General features: G+C 38.0%; 3 protein-coding genes across 3 annotated transcripts in view; 1 reads left to right on the forward strand and 2 right to left on the reverse strand.

The window, feature by feature from the left end:
• The first annotated feature begins 492 nt into the window (after positions 1–492).
• Positions 493–4,163, forward strand: ND-24 (NADH dehydrogenase ubiquinone). Its single transcript, XM_089240654.1, has 2 exons — positions 493–551; positions 3,271–4,163. Exon 2 carries the CDS (start codon positions 3,288–3,290, stop codon positions 4,035–4,037), a length of 750 nt encoding a protein of 249 aa, XP_089096780.1. The 5' UTR covers positions 493–551; positions 3,271–3,287; the 3' UTR covers positions 4,038–4,163.
• Positions 4,164–7,775: 3,612 nt separating this feature from the next.
• On the reverse strand, positions 7,776–13,376 carry LOC149078542 (uncharacterized). The gene is made up of 2 exons (XM_089240493.1): positions 13,053–13,376; positions 7,776–8,842 (listed from the first exon to the last, which is right to left on the reverse strand). Exons 1-2 carry the CDS (start codon positions 13,343–13,345, stop codon positions 8,278–8,280), a joined length of 858 nt encoding a protein of 285 aa, XP_089096619.1. The 5' UTR covers positions 13,346–13,376; the 3' UTR covers positions 7,776–8,277.
• Positions 13,377–17,243: 3,867 nt separating this feature from the next.
• Positions 17,244–20,423, reverse strand: part of LOC149078543 (cytochrome b5-like) — a 39,959-nt gene continuing 36,779 nt past the window's right edge. The window contains exons 3-5 of the mRNA XM_089240494.1: positions 19,371–19,579; positions 18,477–18,602; positions 17,244–17,655 (exon numbers count right to left, since the gene is read on the reverse strand). Coding sequence (XP_089096620.1) covers positions 17,593–17,655; positions 18,477–18,602; positions 19,371–19,559 — 378 coding nt within the window. The 5' untranslated portion in view covers positions 19,560–19,579 and the 3' untranslated portion in view covers positions 17,244–17,592. The remainder of the gene's footprint in view (positions 17,656–18,476; positions 18,603–19,370; positions 19,580–20,423) is intronic.

Here is a 20,423-nt window from a genome sequence, read left to right on the forward strand (position 1 = left end):
AAGCTTTTAAAAAGCTCTTAGAATTTATTTATGTATTTTTTAAGGGAAAATACAGAAAAAAAATCAGTTTTAAAAATTGATACTATATTTTTACAAAATGCCCCATCATGAAAAAGCGATGTGAGTATAACGTGACCATATGATTCGTATTTTACGGGACAGAATTGATACTTTTATTAAATGTTCAATTATTTCACAATTAGAGTAAAAATACTTATTTTTTAAACTTTTTGAAAGATTATTTTATAATTTCTAAAGCACAAATTTCTTATAACAAAGTGAAATACGTTGCATCAATCAAATGTCCAGGTTTTTCAAAAATATGGGCATCGACTGTCAGTGAAATCATTTCGCTTTAAAAACGATTTTTTTTTAAAAAAAAGTTTAATTTTCAAAATAAAAGAATTCGTATAAACGAAATAAATATTAAGAAAATGATGAATATTTATGTCATGGCATTTTAATTACTAAATTTCATGTTTGTTTATCAGCTTCTCCTTGAATGGCAGGATAATCAAACTTGAACTTAACAATAACATTGCTGGGTAAAGGTTAGTTAATAAGTTTATTAAATGTATTATTATTCAAATGAAAAATTGCTTTTAAAACCATGGGAAATTGAGCTTTCTAATGCTCAGTTCAAATTTAATTATGTTTATTCATAATATAGGATGATGAACCGAATGATTTTCAAGTGTAGTAATCTCTCTCTGTAGGATATACACAATGATTTATAGTATTTATATATATACACAGTGATCTCTAAGTAATATTACTTAATTATTGAATTTATCTATTAAATATGAATTGATTTCTAGAGATTTTTTTTATGTGTATTGCAATTCACTGCTGTTATATATATCATAAGCGGCGAACCTGGGGTAGGCTGAGACCGAGCCCCTCACCCAGGGCCGCAACTAGGGGGGGGAGCAGCTGGGACTGGTGCCCCTGGCGTTGAACCAGAAGGGGGCGCCGAATTCACCCTTTAACTGCTTCTATATTACAAGAGGCGCCAAAATGCCGGTTTGCCCCGGGTAACAAAATATCTAGTTGCGGCCCTGCCCACACCCAATAAATTTTGTGAGGGCCATGCCAAATAATTAATGAATATACAATGTAATGCACCCCTCCCACTTCTGCATATGAGCTTTAGTTCTGTATATACAGGATGACTGGCATAAACAAGCCGCCGCTGTGGTGGTCGAGTGGTCATAGTGACTGACTCGCGTCGCGAGGTCCCGCAGTGGTGGTCTGCTGAAGTTCGCTTTCTGTGGTTCCCATCTTCAAGGTGCAAATGCAAGCCCATCTCCCCTTTAAAAAGTCTCACCACAGAGAGCAACAGACCTACAAACAGTACAAATGTAATTCAATCAACACATCACTCACTTCACTTTTGAAATATAGATGGCAGCAATGAAAAATCATACACAAAACTTAATGCACACTCAGACTATTAGGCACACACACAGTTACACTTCCGGCACAACTCACTAGGTAGTAAATCGCCTATAGGTGGTGATAGACCTGAGTTGTGTTCGGTTTGAAAATGAAAAATGGCATCAACGAGGGAAGAAGTGGTCCAGGACCTGGCCTGGCCATGGCGGAGGGCTCTCCCGAGCCAACAAGCCAATGAGAGAAAACATGGTTCAGGACCTGGCGCTTGGCCACAAAGAAAGACAAAGAGCTCAAGTTCAATAGAGCTAAAAATACATCAGAAGAGCTCATCAGAATAAATTGTATATTGTATAATAGAAATATTTAAAAATCTATATATATATTTTTTAATGTGTTTCTATATTCATGTTCATGTATTTTATATGCATAATAAAGCACACGACACCGCCCAGCTCCCTTCATCTTGGGCAATGGGTAAAATTGACAGTGGTCGATAGAGCTTGGGCGGTGCACGGCATGAAATGAAATGGCATAGCATAAATGGCTAAAATTGACAATGGTCGATAGAGCCTGGTCGGTGCATGGTGTGAAATGTGGCATAGGGATAAATTTATTCAAAATGTTGTGGGGGGGGGGTCACTTGTATGACGCTCATATAAATGAGGTTTTGAGTGTTATATATATATATATATATATAGAATGCTCGAAAAGTCACCTTAGAAACCTTTATTTTCTCTAGGCTTGCCGTTTCTGATTGAAGTTTACTGTTTTCTTTGTCTATTAGGGCTTTAGCCTGTTTAGTGAAATAATAACTGCACAGAAAATATGCTTACATTTTAGGTAATTTAATCCAAATGCGGTTCAGGTGCATCAAGATGGCAATAATAGCGGCTCGCGAAGCTGGGAGAGGGAACGGGCTCCCTATGCCCCTCTGTGTACACATCTGTACTCATGCTTGAATTTCTTTTTGCCTGCAAAAGCTGCCAGTCACCAACAGACCGCTGATGAGTGATGAAGTGTAAGTGAGCTCATCACATTTTCGTTTGTAACAAAATTGCAGGAAAAACTTGAACAACGCTGCTGCATTAATTGTGATGGAGCTGCCAAGCATGATGAACCACGCTATTGGAGTAGAAGAAGACGGTCACCATGATTTTGACACTGCATCTCCCGAAAACCAAATCATCTGTCAAAATGAAATGAAAGGATACGAAGCATCCAATGCTAATGTTCATCTCATTTGCAAGTTCTGTGATTGTGATCCACTGATTCTGCATCACAAGTCCTCACTTGGTCAATAACGATCTCATTTCTGGATGTGGTAGGCCTTCCAGAACATGCTTCATTCTTTATTGGTGTGGCTCCCATTCCATCATGTCTGAAAGTCTGTTGAATCTTGCAGATTGTTTCCACTTTGGAATCTCCAAGCTTCACGCAAAATTTAGTGCTGCAGTGTTGCTTAAGTTTTTCCCTGCTGTTTTGTCAAAAATGGAAGTGTCACTCACTTACACTTACTCATTCATTGCTGTCTGCTGGCGACTGGCAACTCCTGCCAGCAGTGCCGTCTTAACGCATGGGCCCACCCGGGCCTCAAAAGAAGGGGGCCTCACAAAAATGAGAACTAATTGAAATTTTCGAGAATTTTCCAGGTAGGGCCTCAGAAAGACAAATTGGCCTGGGGGCCAATGATGTTCTTGAGACAGCCCTGCCTGCCAGCAGAAAAAAATTCAAGCATGCACACTTGGATTGCTTACATATAGGCATCAAACCACGCCTTCCTAGCTTCATTGGTTTATGCATGAAAAATTATATTCAGATACTTTATGAACAAAAACCTCGTACTTAATTTCTTTTCTTTTTTTTTCAAAATTTCAGAATAGAAAAGTTGAAAAATGTTCAAGTTGGTCAGGATCATCACCCAAGCTAGCCAAGTGTTTAGAAATGTTCCACCAAAGGCAATGGCCCGCAATATTCATGGATCATTTGCCCTCCAGAGTGATAAACTATTTGTACATCGAGATTCTGCTGACAACAATCCAGATATACCTTTTGAATTCACTCCAGAAAACTTAAAAAGGGCTCAGTCAATAATATCAATATATCCAGAGGGTCATAAATCTGCAGCAGTTATACCCCTTCTCGATCTGGCCCAACGTCAAATTGGTTGGGTGCCGATATCCGTTATGCACTATGTGGCGGACATGCTGGAAATGCCAAGGATGCGAGTGTATGAGGTTGCTACTTTTTACACAATGTTCAACCGAGAACCTGTTGGTAAGTATCATGTGCAAGTTTGCACAACCACTCCCTGCATGCTGCGAGATGCTGAAGACGTTCTGGATCGTTGCAAGAAAAATCTTGGCATCAAAGAAGGGGAGACAACAAAAGATGGACAGTTCACATTGACTGTTGTGGAGTGTCTCGGAGCTTGTGTTAATGCTCCTATGATCCAGATTAACGATAATTACTATGAAGATTTGAGTTTAGAGGATGTTGACGAGATCCTGAATGACTTGAAAGCTGGGAAAGAGCCTAAGGCTGGTCCCAGAAATGGAAGATTTGCTTCAGAGCCTGCTGGTGGCCTCACATCCTTGACCGAACCTCCTCCCGGCCCTGGTTTTGGAGTTCGAGCTGATTTATAAACTATACTGATCAAAGGACTATTGATTGCACTTTAAATTTAAATGTAATTTACTATGCTCCTTTTCTTCGATGCAGTGTAGATCATTATGCGATGTAAATAGGTATAAAATAATCTTAAAAGTGGATTAATATGGTTTGGTTTTTTATCATTGTGTTTTGAATCTAATTATTAACAAAATATTTTATATCAAATTCTGGCAAATCCCTGGTGCCAGATCGTCATGGTGAATAAGAAATGACGCAGTACAAAATTCTTGATGTTCGTGTAATTGTGTCAATATGCCCTGGGAAAAGTTTAAAAAAAAAAAGATTTAAAAATGTGTTGATGTACAGTAGACTTGAAAGGAAGGAAACTTGAATGTAGAGGGTTAGCATAAATGAATGGCACAATTTAAATTAATATTTTCAAAAATATTACACCTAATTAATAGTGGCCTAACATTTATGAACTAAAAATGAAATGTTGTTCCTAGTAGGTTATAAAAACCTAAATTTCTTAGATTTTTTAACCGATCAGCGATGACATTTCATCTTTAGGTCATAAAAATCTGAGCCCTAATAATCAGTGATACATGAAAATAAAGAAAAACTTTCCAAGTTCTTAGGGCGTGGTAGCGCAGGTTGATAAGATACACACCTCAAGTACCAAAGGATGCTTAGAGGTGTCCAGAGTTTGATACCTGTCAGAGACTTTTCTGAAACAGGGGTACAACAGAAATGGTGACATGACCCCAGGAAAAGATTGTTACTGCAGGGAGTCCCACATCGAGGGGTTAGAGCACCAACCTCTCAATGAGTATTAAAAAAAAGGCTGCCGTTCAGAATCTACAATGAATTGTAGGTCCCTTTCTAATTAGACCTTGTGTGCACAAAATGACCGTGATGCAACAAAAATGATCAATGATCAAAAACAAAGTCTTTTTCAGTCACAAATATTTGACGTGTGAACTTTTCATAAAATGACAAACATCTAATCTGCAATGAAGTTCATTCCACACATTTTGCTGTTTTACACAGTCAATGGTTTAAAAAATGGTTCAAATATATTACTGTGATGAATTTTTCAAGTTCATTGAGTGCTTTTGTAATTGTTTATAAACCGCATTGCCGAAAACAATAATGAACTTAAATGAACTCAATGAGAAAACTTAACGCATTAGTTCTGAATTTCAAAGTATTTTTTAAACCATTGACTGTGTAAAACTAAAATTTGCGGAATGAACTTGATTACAGATTAGATGTTTGTCATGTTACGAAAAGCTCACACATCGAACATTTGTGACTGAAAAAAGAACTCAGAATGTTTTTCTTTATTTCTATGTATCACTGATTATATTATGTGTAATAGCTTGAAAATTTGAATTTTTAAAACCATGTCATTCATTTATGCTGTAACCCTGTATTTCTACCATCTACTCTAGGCTGAGATATCGTGCTCTTGTATGCGAAGAGGTTTAGAGTGTCCAAAAGAGTAATGAAATTTTAAAAAATGGAGCATTTCAGACTTGAAGTTATGTATGGAAAATTATCAGCTTTACAGTCAAACAATGCGAATTGGTTGAATTTGTAACTCTTAATTTTATACAAAGAAATCCATCCTATAAAATTTGAGGAAAATTTTCTGAGACATCGATGGTTGAAAGTAGAAGTAGTAGTGTAGATGGCATTGACTATTAAAAATTTTGATAGTCAGTGTACACTTTCTGAGCTTGCTCTATATTTTCATCTCATTAAATAGAAATTCAAAAATTTAAGCTGTAATTTTGTTCAAAGCACATTGAGATTTGTCAAGACAAGGTGAAAAGTTCAAGAATTTTCCACCAGGTGACATTTTGGTCGTTATTTTCATGTAGTGCATGTCTGATTTAGTATACGTTGACACTTTCTCAGCCTCTTACAATCATTTTCTAACAATTTTTTTCTTCCCTCTAAAAATCATTTGGGATGCTCGGGAGCAAAAATGGTAAATATTTAAGATAATAAAAGAACATTTAGAAATTTCATATAATCTTGAATACCATAAACTTGGGTGGCTTTGTGCCAAGGCACAGACTATGTGCCATTCAGATTTCAGAACTCAAGTGCTTCCTCGGAGCATATGGATGAACCATCAGTTTTTGAAGATTGTTCATGCTGATGCAGGAGCTGTAGGTGACTCACTGACGCATTTATTGCATCATCTCCTGTCAGCTGTTGCCTGGAGGATTTTTTGGGTTATATTGGGATTTATATGAAAATTTTCAAGCGCGTTTAAACCTCTCCTGCTGCAGCTAGTGTGTGTTTCGTGGAAAGTAGGTAAGCTAATATTTCTATCTAGAAGTTATTATTAGAAATACCTATTTGAATTGTAAAAATACTGTCTTTTTGGTAGAAATATGATAAAAAAAAATGGGGATTCAGGTGGCGACTTTGTGCTGCCTGTTTTTCCAGAGTTTTTGCCCTTTTTTTCACTAGTTTGTTATTTTTATTGTTAAAGTAGTGGTTCGCAAGCACCGGCGGAAGCTGGGTGGACAACCCTACCGCAATTACTCAAATGAAATACTTGAAGAGGGTCTTCGTGTGATAAAAGAAACAAGCAGATGCTCACCAATTTTGATCATATTGGGAGGTGTATGCAAGGGCCATGAAGAAAGTTGGCAAATTTTACTCCTGGCCTGACTCAGCCGATGAAATTTAGTATCCGAGGAGCCAAATCATAATGAAAATCATGAAACCTCACCCAATTAGCAATGACAACAAGTTTCTAGTGGATTTGAAGAAATTAATGTTATATAATATACAGTGTTATTTTTTAAGAAGAGCCTTATATTTTCAAGTTTTGAGCCGCCTTTATTCTTGTTTGTGTTTCAGCAAATTAAAATGTTCCAAAAAAAGTGAAAAGTTTTTGGTTACTTAAAAATGTCTATAAACTTTTTTTAAGGTTTCAGAGACCTTTTTATTTAAAAATTCAAAAATGACCTTATTTTAGGCAAAAATAATTTTTTCAAAGGGTTCCTAGTAAAGTTAACATTTGGAATTCAATAAAATTGGGTGCAATATGACATGCCACGACTTGTTTCTGGGAAGTTATAGGTGAGAAAAAGTGTTGGCTTAGTCTACCCCCCAAAGGGTGAGTTTGTGCCGTGAAAAAAATTCCCTCTCAGTCCCTTGTCATCATACATTTTTTTCTTTTAAACCAGAAATCAAAAGCTGAGATGTGAGGCTACCTTTAGTAAAATTAGTAAAATCCCCAGCAGCTGAGGCAAATTATTAGGGGAAATATCAAGGAAAAACCTCAAAAAGTGACGCAAAGTCACCTCAGTTTATGGTAATTCTAGAAATATGGCTGATAGAATCATGAAAGTAATGTAGTGGTATAGCAATACGAGTATATGCCAAATGATCAGAAAGGTTAGAATGTCGTGGTAGGGAATTCAGAAACTTTTGTGTTATCTTGAAATCTAAACTAGATAGACAGAAAAAAATTTCAACTACCAGGTTATAGAAAGGTATTTAGTTAATGAGAAACATACTTGAGAATATGTAATCTTTGAAACACCTGCAAATAAACTGTCTGTAAATAATCAGAAGCCTATTGTTTGTAGATATCAAGATCTTGATGTCATAATATTGTAGATGTTAGGTTCTGAATTAGATAAAGAAGAATTCATAGACAGCATTTTCACAAATTTAATGCACAATTTCTTTTGTAACATACATCATATAAAAGTGTTTCTATCAAATATCCAAGATTCCAGTAAATGTAATCTATCAGAATTATTGATGATCATAAATATCCGCTATAATTACTATGATGATAAATTTGGTGCATCATTCAGAATTAATTCCAGAAATCAAAATTTCCTATGTGAAGCTCTATCTGGTCACCCACAAGTCTGGAACCGCTGTCTGACACCCCTGCTCAGCTGTTTTGAATTTCACAAACCTATAACTGGTAATATATATTGCATGTAAATGGATATGGATTTTTGTAATATGAAAGTTCATTGAGTCTCAAATAACTCCCCTCCCCAAGACCTTCAAGTCGATCTCCGCCTTTGTGCAAATGCTGATACAGATTAACACTAATTTATCTCTATTGTGCAAAGAGTGCCTTATAATGATGCGTTGGAGATAATGGCAAACCTTTTACATGAGTTCTGCCGAGCAAGAAATGAATGTTTGATAGAATATGAAGATAATTTTGTTATTGAAAGATGAAGGATTTCCTTTAAAGTCAATCTGTTTTGAATGAAATAATCATTTGTTCTTGCTTCTAACTGGTTTCTTCTTTTTTGTCTTCTTGACAGAGCTAGATTTTGTATGAGTGGGAGAAGTTTTCTGTGAACATTTTGTTTGTGTTATTACATTCATGCCACTTTTTTTAGTGCAAATGCCGGATTTCTTTCGGGACAACTTACTACTTGATTTTTTCAAAGTTTGAAGCCCAGGACCAATTTTCTTATTAAAAACTTGCAATTTCTTCTTCTTAAGCTTCTTTTTTTTCCTAGCCTTCTTTTTCTTTTTTTTCTTTCTTTTCAATTTAATGGTCCTAATCTTTTGGGGAATTATATCTTGGGTGATCTGAGAATCCTCATCTGTCACCACAGAGGTCTGACTGAGCTTTCGATTGGTCTCGGCCAATTTAATGCTATTCTCATCAATTTGAACTGCATCCTCTTTTGAATTTTCATCTGTCTTGTCTGTTTCTCTGCACAAGGTAAAATAGTCGTAATTGAACTGTTCGAAATCATGACTATCCGATGCTGGATGATAACCCGTATCAGCTAATGATTTTTGAGTCAACTTGTCCAAACGTACCAGTCTGAAATGGAGGTTAAATGAATTTATTATCAAAGATTTAGCAATTACGATTGAACATATCTCAGTTTTTATAGTTTAGTACGGCGGTTAGATTTTATTTAAAAGAAAAAAAACGTTATCTCTACCATTTGTCATCTGTACAAAAAGTTCCCAGACTTAATTTTCGTTATGTTCGCTGCATTGCCTATCAAGCACCAATGACACTAAAACATACTATGAAGTGTCAGCTAAGTCTACGAACCTTTTTATTCTGTAAGTATGTGCACATAACTATGCAGTAGTAGCCACTGAATAGGTCCCTAATCTTGTGTTCCACGGAACCCTGTTCAGAACTATTTTCAGTACACACGTACTGAAATATAAAAGTGAATTAATTGTTTTCTCATCCAAGCACATGCCCCCAAAAAAAATTTTTTCGCAAACATTCGAGGAGATCTGTGGACCTTTAGTTAACTCTGATATAGCTCAGAGGTTCACGAGCTTTTTGCTTCATGGAAAACCTTTTAGAGGAAAATTTCATCACAGAGCATTAATTTTGAAAACACATGAACAATCTAGTTTTGTTTTAGTGTCTCAGAATTTTATGGATAGGCAACAATATGCATATCTTGTAGCACTACCCACCTGCATCTATAAATGTCAATCCATGTCAATACAGGCTTGTAACAAATTTGAAAGATGCATAGATAAGAAAACAATATTTACTCATTTTTATATTACATGTGTACTGAATATAATTTTGAACACAGGGATCTAGCCTATCTATACAGTGACTGCTACTGCATAGTTATGTGTGCATATTTACAGAATTAAAATGTTAAGAGTACCAGGGATTCATCTCTGAAACCGGTATCTTCATTTAGCATTTAGGAAATCGAGTGGAAGAAAAGATGAGAATAGCAGGTTTTCCTCCCCAGCCACCCTTCTTCATATAAGCCGTCGAGTTTCAAAACCAGGTAGATCACTTTTGACAAATTTTTCAGGAGAAACAAAAAATAATTACATTATTTATAAAAGAATTTCATTTCTTTTTTTTTTTTTTAGAAATTTATACTCAGGTCTTGACCGCAAATTTTAGCTCTATAAATATTACTTTAAGGGAAAAAAATCTTTTCTTTTGGAACCATTTGGTTTTGCAACTAAGCTATGGGATTTATCTGCTTTTGAAACTGATTTCTTTACTTATTTAGTTTTGCAACCGACCGCTACTTTCACATCTCAAAATAAATAGCATTTAGCGATTTACAGTCAAAAAATGCAAATTAGTTAAATTTTTAACTCAATTCTATATCCAAAGAAATTTACCCCTTAACATTTGAAGGAACATTTTTCAGACATCGATGATTGAAAGAAATAGATTAAAAATTTTGATAGTCTTTGCACACAGGTTCTGAGCAAGCTTTATATTTTCATCTCAATAAATATAAATTCATAAATTTAAGCTTTAAATTTTGTTCAAAGCATGTTGATTTGTCAAGACACGGTGAAAAAGTTCCACCAGGTGGCATTTTGGTCATTATTTTCATGTAGCGCGTGTCTGATTTAGTATACCTAGACACTTCCATCGCTCTATCCTCATCCATACAAAAGTTGTGACCACTTGAAGATCTTGTGTACAGTGACATGCGCAGCCTCTTAGTCATTTTCATTCTCTAAGAATCATTTGGGATGCTCTGCAGCAAAACTGATAAACATTCAAGAAAATAAAGAACATTGGAAATTTCATATAATCTTCAATAGCTCCTGAAATATGGCAGATAGAATCATAAAAATAGTGTAGTGGTATAGCTATACGAGTACACGCCAAATGTTAAGAACTGTCGGAATGCCACCTGATGGATAATTTACGAACTTTTGAGCTATCTTGAAATCTATGCAGGATAGACAAAAAATTTCAACAACCAGGTTGTAGAAAGGCATTTAGTTAATGAAGAACATACTTGGTTATGAATAATGTATATGAAGACGTTGAAGAAAATACTGTGTGTATCCGAGTCCCAAGCGTGATCACTATTCGGTATTTTGCTGCTTATTCATGAGTCATTAGGCCTTTGTAAGTTGTTGTTATACAAGTGCAATATCATGTTGTAGGTCTGCCTGCTCTCTACTGAGGGGGAAGGGTCTGTGGAAATCAACAATCTCCTACCGAAAAAAAAATCTAAAAGGCTAAAAAGCTGCAAAGAAAATTCCAGGATTTCCCCCCCCCCCCTTACAAGAACTGCGGCTTATCAGCACCTCCTAGAGATAGAAGGCCTCTGCCATAAACGTCATTCAGACTACCTAGCAAGTTTGCCACATTTTGAAACACAGCTTCCTATTTCGTTTCTTCTTATTTTGGCGTAGAATCTTCCTGATTGGCTCACAAATACCGCATAGTGATTGGATGTGGTTCATGGAAATCGCCAATTCTGAGCCCGATCATTTCTTTTCCACACAACGATGATACTGGCACGAGCAGGGACTTTTTTTTCCCTGAATATTCTCAGGGAAAATGGACTACTTACTGACGTCACAAGCAGACTGCAGAGGCCTTCTATCTCTATGAGGTGCTGGGCTTATACGCTGTAGGGGATGACAAAAAGATTTTTCGCACTGGTGAAAATTTTGCCTTAGGCCGCCCCTGGGCGACTTGCGAGCCGATCACCCCATTAAAAAGTCTCGTCACGTAGAGCAACAGGCCTACAACGTTACAAATATTCAATCATTACACTTCACTCACAATTTGAAGTATAGATGGTAGCACTGAAATATCAGACACAACACTAGCTACACACTCAGACTCTGTCATGAAGCTGGGCTGGAAGAGAACTCGGATAAGTCCGGTTGCAGAACCTCTAGCGTTCATTAATTGCCTGCCCCCGGACGACTACTGCTGTGCGGTCGTGTGGGTATCGTTAGAATCCAGGTTCGGACCCACTTGATGGTACTGTGGTGGTCGGCTCAAGTTGGATTCTGCGGTTTTCCAACTTCGAAGCGCGAATGCCAGCCCGTCTTCCTTTTGTCAAGGTCTCTCCGCAGACTGAAAGCATACCTTTAGCACAATACTTACATAACACGAATATTCAAGTATCGGCCGTTTTTACCTCAAAATATGGAAGACATATGGCAGCACAAATACAGTACGAAACAAGCATAACTGTGGCAACAAGTTAAGGCCATGCATGCACACAGTGCATACTTGCATGAACTAAACTATTAGAAATTTCCCAGAGGAATGTTTACGCGTGTACGGTAAAGAAAAGTTGTTGTAGATAAAGACTACTTTCATTACCTCATAAGTTTTCCATCCGGGATTTCCTATTTTCGAAACAAAATTTGATGACAGCTTCTTCCGTTTCTGTTGACATAAAATAAAAGTGACGAGGGGGAAAAATCTCAAGAAAAAACAACACCTCGGAATGCAAATATTGGACAACGCTCCAAAGTATCTAACGCCATCGGTTATTAACAGATGGCGCGAGAGAGACGAACAAAATCATTAAAAATATATCCTCGGGAGCTTTTTTTCGTACAGACAATATATTAATATTCAGCACGTCACTTCTTTCCCATCATGATGTTTTCCTTCAACATCGTTTTAAATCACAACTTCCCTATTCGGTTACACTACCTCCAATAAATAAACGATCACTGCTTCTATTTAAAATGCAGTACGGACAGAGGTGTATTTACAAAGGGTTTAGCGGGCTATAGTCCAAGGTGGCTAGTTTGGAGGGGCGGCAAATTTGAGGAATGAGTGATCAAGGAAATTAGTAGAATGGGAGAAATGCGTCAAATTTCGTATTTTCCAATAAAACAATAATACTACCTCAGCCTCGAGAGCGGGGACTAGATCAGAGAGTGACCTAGACAGCGAGGGACTAGGCCGGTGAGTGACATAAAACTTGTGCAAGCATGGGAGTAAACAAAAGAAGGATCTAGAGAGTGTAAGCATGGGAGTGACCTAGAGAACGAAGGACTGGGTGAGTGAGCGACCAAAAGAATGACCAAGAAAGTGAACATGTGAGTGGCCAAAAGACAGGCGTGTTTATAGGGGCATACACTACATTAAGCGGGCTGTAACCTAGGGTGGCAAATTTGAGAAATGAGTACTCAAGAAAATTGGACTAGAATGAGAGAAGATGAGCAAAATTTGTGTATCCCACAGGCGAAAAAATCATAAATCTACCTCCACCCATGGATATATGAGTATAAATTATTCAGAGTCGTACTTGTTATAAAACGCTGTTTCTTCTTCAGTCTCGGGCCGGAGTGGAGTGAGCATCTTCCAATCGATGTCGACGGAACTTAAATTTTTGATTTTCAGTTCCCTCATGGGTTGCGGATAAGGATCCATGAATGATGGACGTTTCTCCTCGCGCGATGGTCCAACTAGTTGACTTCCGGTTCTAGCGATGAGCTCATCGCGAGAAATGTTATCTGGTTTGAGACGCATTTCGGGCAATTTCGAGATGGCGAGTCTCACTTCGGATGCCGTTCTAAACATAGTGCTACTCAGGTCCATAAAACCGACCCGTAACTTTCGCGAATCTGGTGAGGATGCCATTGTGAAGATTGTTGATATGGGGATCTTTGGAACACCGGACCTTTTCGTTCGTTCTTCTATCGATTGGTGTCGGGGAGGGAAAAAAAAACCACGAATTTGTTTTTGTTTGGACGTATCTATAGGAACAACGTCAAAATGAATTTCATGGGATCTCGCTATTTTATAGGACTCTATACGCCATACATGATTAACTGATGATCTGTGGGCCAAATGTGGTTCTCGGAGTCATCTGATGTGGCCCGAAACAAATAACTAAACTTATGGCCCCCACAAGGGGTGGGCTGACAAGGCTCTAGCCCCGGGGCGATTTTCATCATTTTTTTTTTCTAGGTATAAATTCATCATAAAGGGACCCGTGAAAGATCCCAGCTTAGGGGCTCTGCTTCAGGATGTGGGGGTCATGACTAAGCTACACAAGTGGCCCACGAAAGATTTTCAAATCACTTGATTGGCTCGTGGCAGTTTTCCAGATCACTTAAGTGACCCGAAACATATTCACAAATCACTTGAGCGACCTGCTTCACATCTCCAGCGCCTCGTGGTACATTTGCAGATTACTTTTTCGTCATGCTTCCAGATCACTTTAGTGACTCATTGCACACTTACATACCACTTAAACGGCCCGTGACACATTAACGGTTTACTTAAGCGGCGGCCCGTGGCATTTCTATAGAAAATTTCAGTGGCTCTTGGCACATTTCCAGATCCTTTAGGTCACTCGAAGCAATAGATAATTTTAGTGGCTCTGGCACATTTCCAGATCACTTCAGTGACCTTCGTTGCATTTTAACGTCACTTGAGGGAGACAGAGGTTGGTACACATTTCTAGACCCCTCTAGCAGCCTGCTATACATTTACAGATCACTCACAAGTTGCCCTCGACACATTTACAGATCACTCAAGTGTCCCACGGCTCAGTTCCAGAACACTCAACCAACTCGCCGCAATACAATTTCAGATCACTAGTGTCCTGCGGTATATTTCCTATAGTCCCAGATCATGCAATTGAACCGCGGCATATTTACAGATCATCTCAGCACACTTCCAGATCACTTGAGTGACCTGTGGCACCATTCTATATAAATCAAGTGGCTAACGGCTCATCAACAGATTACTCATGTGACCCGCAGCATATTTACATCATCGCGGCACACTTCCAGATCAGTTGAGTGGCCTTCGGCACCATTCCAGATAGCTTAAGTGGCCCGCGGCACAATAGATCATACATGTGACCCGCAGTGCTGTTCCAGATTACTCAAGTGTTCTGCGACTCGTTTTAAACGAGTTTTTACCCTTGATTTAAGCTATAGTTACTTCGAAAATACGCCCTGCACTTTGGCCCAACATTTAGATGGGACAAAGTAGCTCGTATTTTTGCGACCCTTGGCTATTGGTTTGTGAGTACACTTTAAAACATGATCATGCATTGAATTACTGTGTTCATTTTTTTAAATGTCTATCCTGTTTCAAGTTTTTGTTTCCAGACTGGAAAGATGGCGTGTGAATACAAACGTCAGCCCCCGGAAGTCAGAGCTATGCAGACTACAGCAATGACCACTTTCAAAAGTGTTTAGATGCAATCGAATCTGTTGAAATAAACCAAAGGCACAAGCTGCAGATATACCTCGGAGGACTATTAAAAGCAAACTTAAAAATGCGTTTGCTAGTATAAAACCAGGTCATCCCAAGGTATTTAGCGCCGACGAGGAGAACTAGCATCTGCTAGTCACGTTGACAAAATTTGTGATTTTTGGTTTTTAATACACTGGTGTAAGAAATTAAGAGAATTTGCAGACTTGGCCGACTATCTCTAGAACTACTATACCGATTTTAATGAAATTTGATATGTACATACATTGATACAATACAAAACAAATGACCATTCAATAATTGTAATACACACGCATGATCGTGCGTAACACTCGTTGGAGTCGGAAGGTATGAAACAGCGGTTGCCGAATAAACAAAAAAAGGGGTTCATACTTGAAATAAGGCAGTTTATCATTTCCTGTGGCAATTGGTCCCACTCGTTCAGCAACGCTGTTTTCATTCCCTGGATGGTTCCCGGAGGGGGGTTGCGAGTTGCAATTGCCCTCCCCAGAGCGTCCCAGACATGCTCTATAGGGTTAAGGTCTAGAGATCTGGCTGGCCAATCCATCCGGCGAATATCCTCACTCTCTAGAAAATCGTCGAGCAGAAGAGCTCTATGTGGCCTCGCGTTAGCGTCCATTAAAATGAACTCAGGGCCAACTGCACCACTGAAAAGGCGAACATAGGGCTCCAAGACCTCATCCCTATACCTCACACCAGTCACAGTGCCTCTTTCAAAGACATGGAGATGTGCGGCCATCCAACATGATGCCTGCCCAGACCATTAAACCTCCTCCGCCATAATGATCGATTTCGCGGATATTGGAGGGTAGGTACCGGGTCCCTGGTTCTCTCCACATGAACGTACGGCGAGAATCGGTGCTTAGGCTGAACCGGGACTCATCAGTAAAGAGAACGGTCCCCCATTGATCCATACTCCAATCTCTATGCTCTCTGCACCATGATAAACGGATTCTCCTGTCCGTAGAAGTGAGCGGGAAGCAAACAGCGGGTCTTCTTGCAAACAACCCTCTCTCATGAAGTCTTTTGGAAACAGTCTATATAATGGCGATCTTCTCTGGCCGTCGTGGCTCTTGGACGACCTTGCCCAGGTTTTCTCTCGATGGATCCGGTATCCTGGAACTGTTTCCATAAGTTACACACGACGCTGGGCGTTAAATTGAACTCTCCACAAATCTGGACTTGAGATTGGCCTGCTTCTAGCCTCCCCACAATTCGCCACCTCATTCCATCATCTAAACATTGGTGGTTACTCATTTTTACTGTTACAATTTGAAATTAACCGATTGCTGCAAAATAACACCAAGAAATTCGCTGAGGTGTGCTAGCGAACGAAATGCGTCTTACACGCGCTTATAAAGCCTGTTTCTCTACTGGCTCCGCCTACACACACGTGTACGCTTACGTATTTAACGTACAAGATTTGAATTTTTGTCTAAAAGCAGTGGTTTTACGTTCAGTTCAGTTCATGAAATTCGATAAAATATGCAAATTCTCTTAATTTATTTCACCAGTGTAACTAAGCCTCTAAAGCCTGTTAATTTCTGAAAGAAAATTTATATTTCAACTTATAATTGATCATAAAAATAATTTTTCAGATTTTTAATTTAACAATCTTATGTCTTACAAATTGAAGTTGTATATATATATTGCCAGCTCAGGATCAAAAATACCCTAACTTTTCATTTAAGGCTTTAAGATAGGAAAAAGTGAAGTAGAGGCCAAAATTGCATACAAAGGTAACATTAGCCTAAAATGTTTTATTGTTTTAATTAGCTTCAGTTAAAAAAAAAACTTTTTTATTTACATTTGAATAATATAAAGATAGCGTATCGATGTAAAAAAGATTACCAGTAGTTAAATGTAGTTTTTAAGATAATTTTCGAAGTAAAAAATAATAATAAGCCAAAGCAGCCCGCGTTTACGGTACACTAAAATAATGCTTTCAGTGATTCTCAAATAATTAAATTAGTTGCAAAGTTTTCCAACTGGTGCTTTACTGGTGGGGGGGTTTTCAGATGTATTTATCTCGGGACCTTATTAAACAGTATACATTTCTATATTATAAAAGTAGGAATAACCACACACACACAAAGCATAACCGAAAAAAAAACCCTGTCATATGGTCACTCTGCTTATTAATAAACAGAAATAGATATGGGGTAGGGCCTCACAACATTCTTAATTCCGTTCCAACACGCGATAATTTTGTTAAAGGAGGAAAAAAAAGAAATAATATAAACGCTGCTATTCCAGTTTCTTTTTATTATTTTACTGTACAAGACATTCAATGAATTAATATACATACTGAAATACAATGAGTATATAAATACATGAAAAAAAATGGCATGTTTTCTTTGAGCCATTTTTTCCCTACATCCTCTCTCTCTCTCTCTATATATATATATATATATATACAAAACTCATAAATAATCAATTTTTTGGCAAACACAAAAATTCATGCTTTTCTCTTCCATAAAAAAAAAAGAAGAAAAAATCAAGGGTTCTCTCTTATCAAACACATATTACAATGCGTACTGCGCAGAGAATAGTCTTTTGTATTCAGACTCATCTTTATTTAGTTGGACATTATTTCATGACATCTTATTTGATGACGATGGCCTTGCACACGTATGTTCAGGCCACATCCTTTCATTCTGTATAAAAGATAAAGTATTGGGGAAAAAAAAGTAGAAATATATATACGTATAAAGAATTATAACGATGTTGAAAAATATAAAAAATTACTTCATAGAAACTTAGATTGAAAGCTAGTTTCTCTCGTGGCAAAGGACCGTCGATCAGGGCCATCTTAAGAGCATCACGGATCCCCGGGCCAAATGAATTTTTTGTGGCCCTACCTGGCTATAAAAATGCTTGCCTATAAAGTTACATGCTTACTCTTGAAAATTTCAATCAGATCTCATTTTTGTGAGCCCCCCTCCCCCCTCGTTTCTCTCTTGAGGCCCTCGGACCTTGCCTGGATGGTTCGATGCGTTAACGACTTCACGTATAAGCTTTTGGCTACAAATTTGGATTATTTCAAGGAGGAAAAAATTCATGAAAATAAAAAGCATTATAGATAAGGTAGATAAGAGAGGTTTTTTTAGAGTCTCTTTTCACTCTTACCCTGCGTGTTCTCTTTCACTCTTACATACGTATATTAAAAGATACATCTTATGGGGGTATCAGGGGGTATCATTAACAGGAATATAGAAAGGAAAAGCAACTTCACAATTGATGAGATATAAAACTTCGCGATGGTGAAAAGTGAGGAAAGAAAACACAGAGAACTTTTTTGAATTTATTCCACTCGCGTTTGAACGCAACATTACGTCCGTGATCGTGAAGAGGTTGAGATGGCACTGCCGTCGATGCTAACCACTAGCGTTGGAGAACCTCTATCAGACGATAACATTTCCCCTTGAGGAAATTATCTTTCAATTGACAAGGATTATTCTATTCAGTTAATACTCACGTTCGTCAATTCTCCGATGCGGAAAGTTTCCAACAGTTCTTCGATTTTTGCGTGTCCAACCCCTTTGTACGCTATCGTAGCATCTCTTCCCGCGTATTCTATCACAATGTCTCTACCACCGGGGTGCTATTGAGATAAATAAAAAACTTCATTCAATTTCCACTCGTTGTATACTGTGTGATATTGCATTTAATAAATGATTACAGACAGTTATCTCAGAACTCTCCCGAAAAATTACGAGAGGTGATTGGAAATGAGATTATGTTGTCAAGACAAACAGTTTTTGCAATAAAACATAGGGTCATTGGCGTGCGCAGGGTTGGGGGATTCTAACACCCCCCCCCCCCAAGCCGAGATTATAGTGTTATTTTGCAGGAAAAAACGTAAACCTCCCTTGAGAAAATTCTGCTTACGTCTATGCATAGGGTTGCAAGCGACTTGTATGTTCAGCGCACGTTAACATGTAATTCAAGCCACTGATGCTAAAAGAGAGAGAGAAAAATGACCAAAGTAACCCTGGGAGTGTGTGAGAGAGGAAAAAATATTCCCCCCATACACATACAATACCGTCAGAGAGGGAAAAGAACCCAGATATTTTTCCTTCCGTAATTGCATATGGAAGAAGAAGAAAAAATATTCCCTGTCGTTCTTCATGATGTGAGCAGGGTTGCCATATTTTAGTGACTTCTGAATTTGTTAATGCAAACATCTCTCGAATGAGTTGGTAACGAGATCCCGGGTTAAGTTGCGAAAATTGTTCATCTTGACTTGTACTATCACATTTTTTCTTAATGGCGGTAGAATTTACATTCGTGTCTATTCGTTTCCACTATTCAACTCATATTTCATTTTTTGGTTTCCCGTTCATCAGATGACTACACATATAGTACGCACCTCACTGAGGAAAGTCGTCACGTCGTACACGTTGTCCGAGATCACTAGCCAGCAGTCATTCGGGTGGCAATGGATATTGACTTCCTCCATCGTGAAGACATTCGTCCTTATGTCATCCTGTGAGCCATGTTGGCTTTCGAACCTCGTCATCAGGTTTTCCACCGGAGCAATTAACGCTTTTATGAACATTCTGTTTTTCTCTTATCGATCTATAAAGAAAAACAATAACGATGAAATAAGGCAAAAAATTGCCATTTTTGTAAAAATACATATTGTAAGAATGCACACCATTATATTTCAATACCGCTTGTGATAAAACGAACAGGCTTCCTCTTCTGAAGGGTTTGAAATTATATTTCAATACAGTATTATATTTTATTTGCAAGGTATGATTATGATACAAAGCTTTTATCGTGGTCGTTTTGTTTTTATCATACTTTTCTTCCATCAAACTTCCGTTGTTGTGTATTTTTAGGACAGTGGCTCTGAAAAAATATGCGCAGGGATTCCCGGGGATCGGAGGGGGGGGGGGTTGCTAAATCTCCAAAAGGCAATATAATGGACCATTGTAGTGGTGGAAGCTATAAATTCGATATGGGATCGACTTCACTCACAACTCAACGCCAGATTTGCTTTTACAAATGTGAAAAAAAAAACACCACTGGAACAATAAACACGCAAAACTCTGGCAACATAAATACATTAGGGCCACACATACACTCAGAAAACACGTTCCGGCATACATCAACTCTTTAGAAATTCTACAGAGGGTTGTTTACAAGCTGCATGTACGGTAGATGTGGACAAAACGTTTGAACGTTTTTCCATGCTCGACCATGGCTCTTCAGCCCTGAATCTTATCGGTCAGTTTATGATCTTCAATTTCCTTCCCCGTAGAACCTTTTCTGAAAGGAGGGGGAAATCATTCGTCGTTTCGATTACCTGTCACCCACACAATAAGTCTGAATCACCTTGAGATGTATACTGAAGTGCCAAAAGTCATGGGATACCTCTTAATATTGCTGCATTTCGCCGGGTAAAAAACGGTCCCAC

The sequence above is a fragment of the Pholcus phalangioides genome, unplaced genomic scaffold, assembly GCF_987345545.1.
Source record: "Pholcus phalangioides strain wild (caught in Gottingen) unplaced genomic scaffold, Ppha-v1.0 ptg000013l_1, whole genome shotgun sequence".
Taxonomy (NCBI): Eukaryota; Metazoa; Arthropoda; class Arachnida; order Araneae; family Pholcidae; genus Pholcus; species Pholcus phalangioides.

What these genes read in the sequence shown, in the direction of transcription:
- ND-24 (XM_089240654.1), top strand. Translation starts at nt 3,288, where the DNA reads ATGTTCAAGTTGGTCAGGATCATCACCCAAGCTAGCCAAGTGTTTAGA.
- LOC149078542 (XM_089240493.1), bottom strand. Translation starts at nt 13,345, where the DNA reads ATGGACCTGAGTAGCACTATGTTTAGAACGGCATCCGAAGTGAGACTC. An exon ending in GAAACAGCGTTTTATAACAA is followed by an intron (nt 8,843 to 13,052) that starts GTACGACTCTGA and finishes CCTCCATTTCAG; the next exon opens with ACTGGTACGTTTGGACAAGT.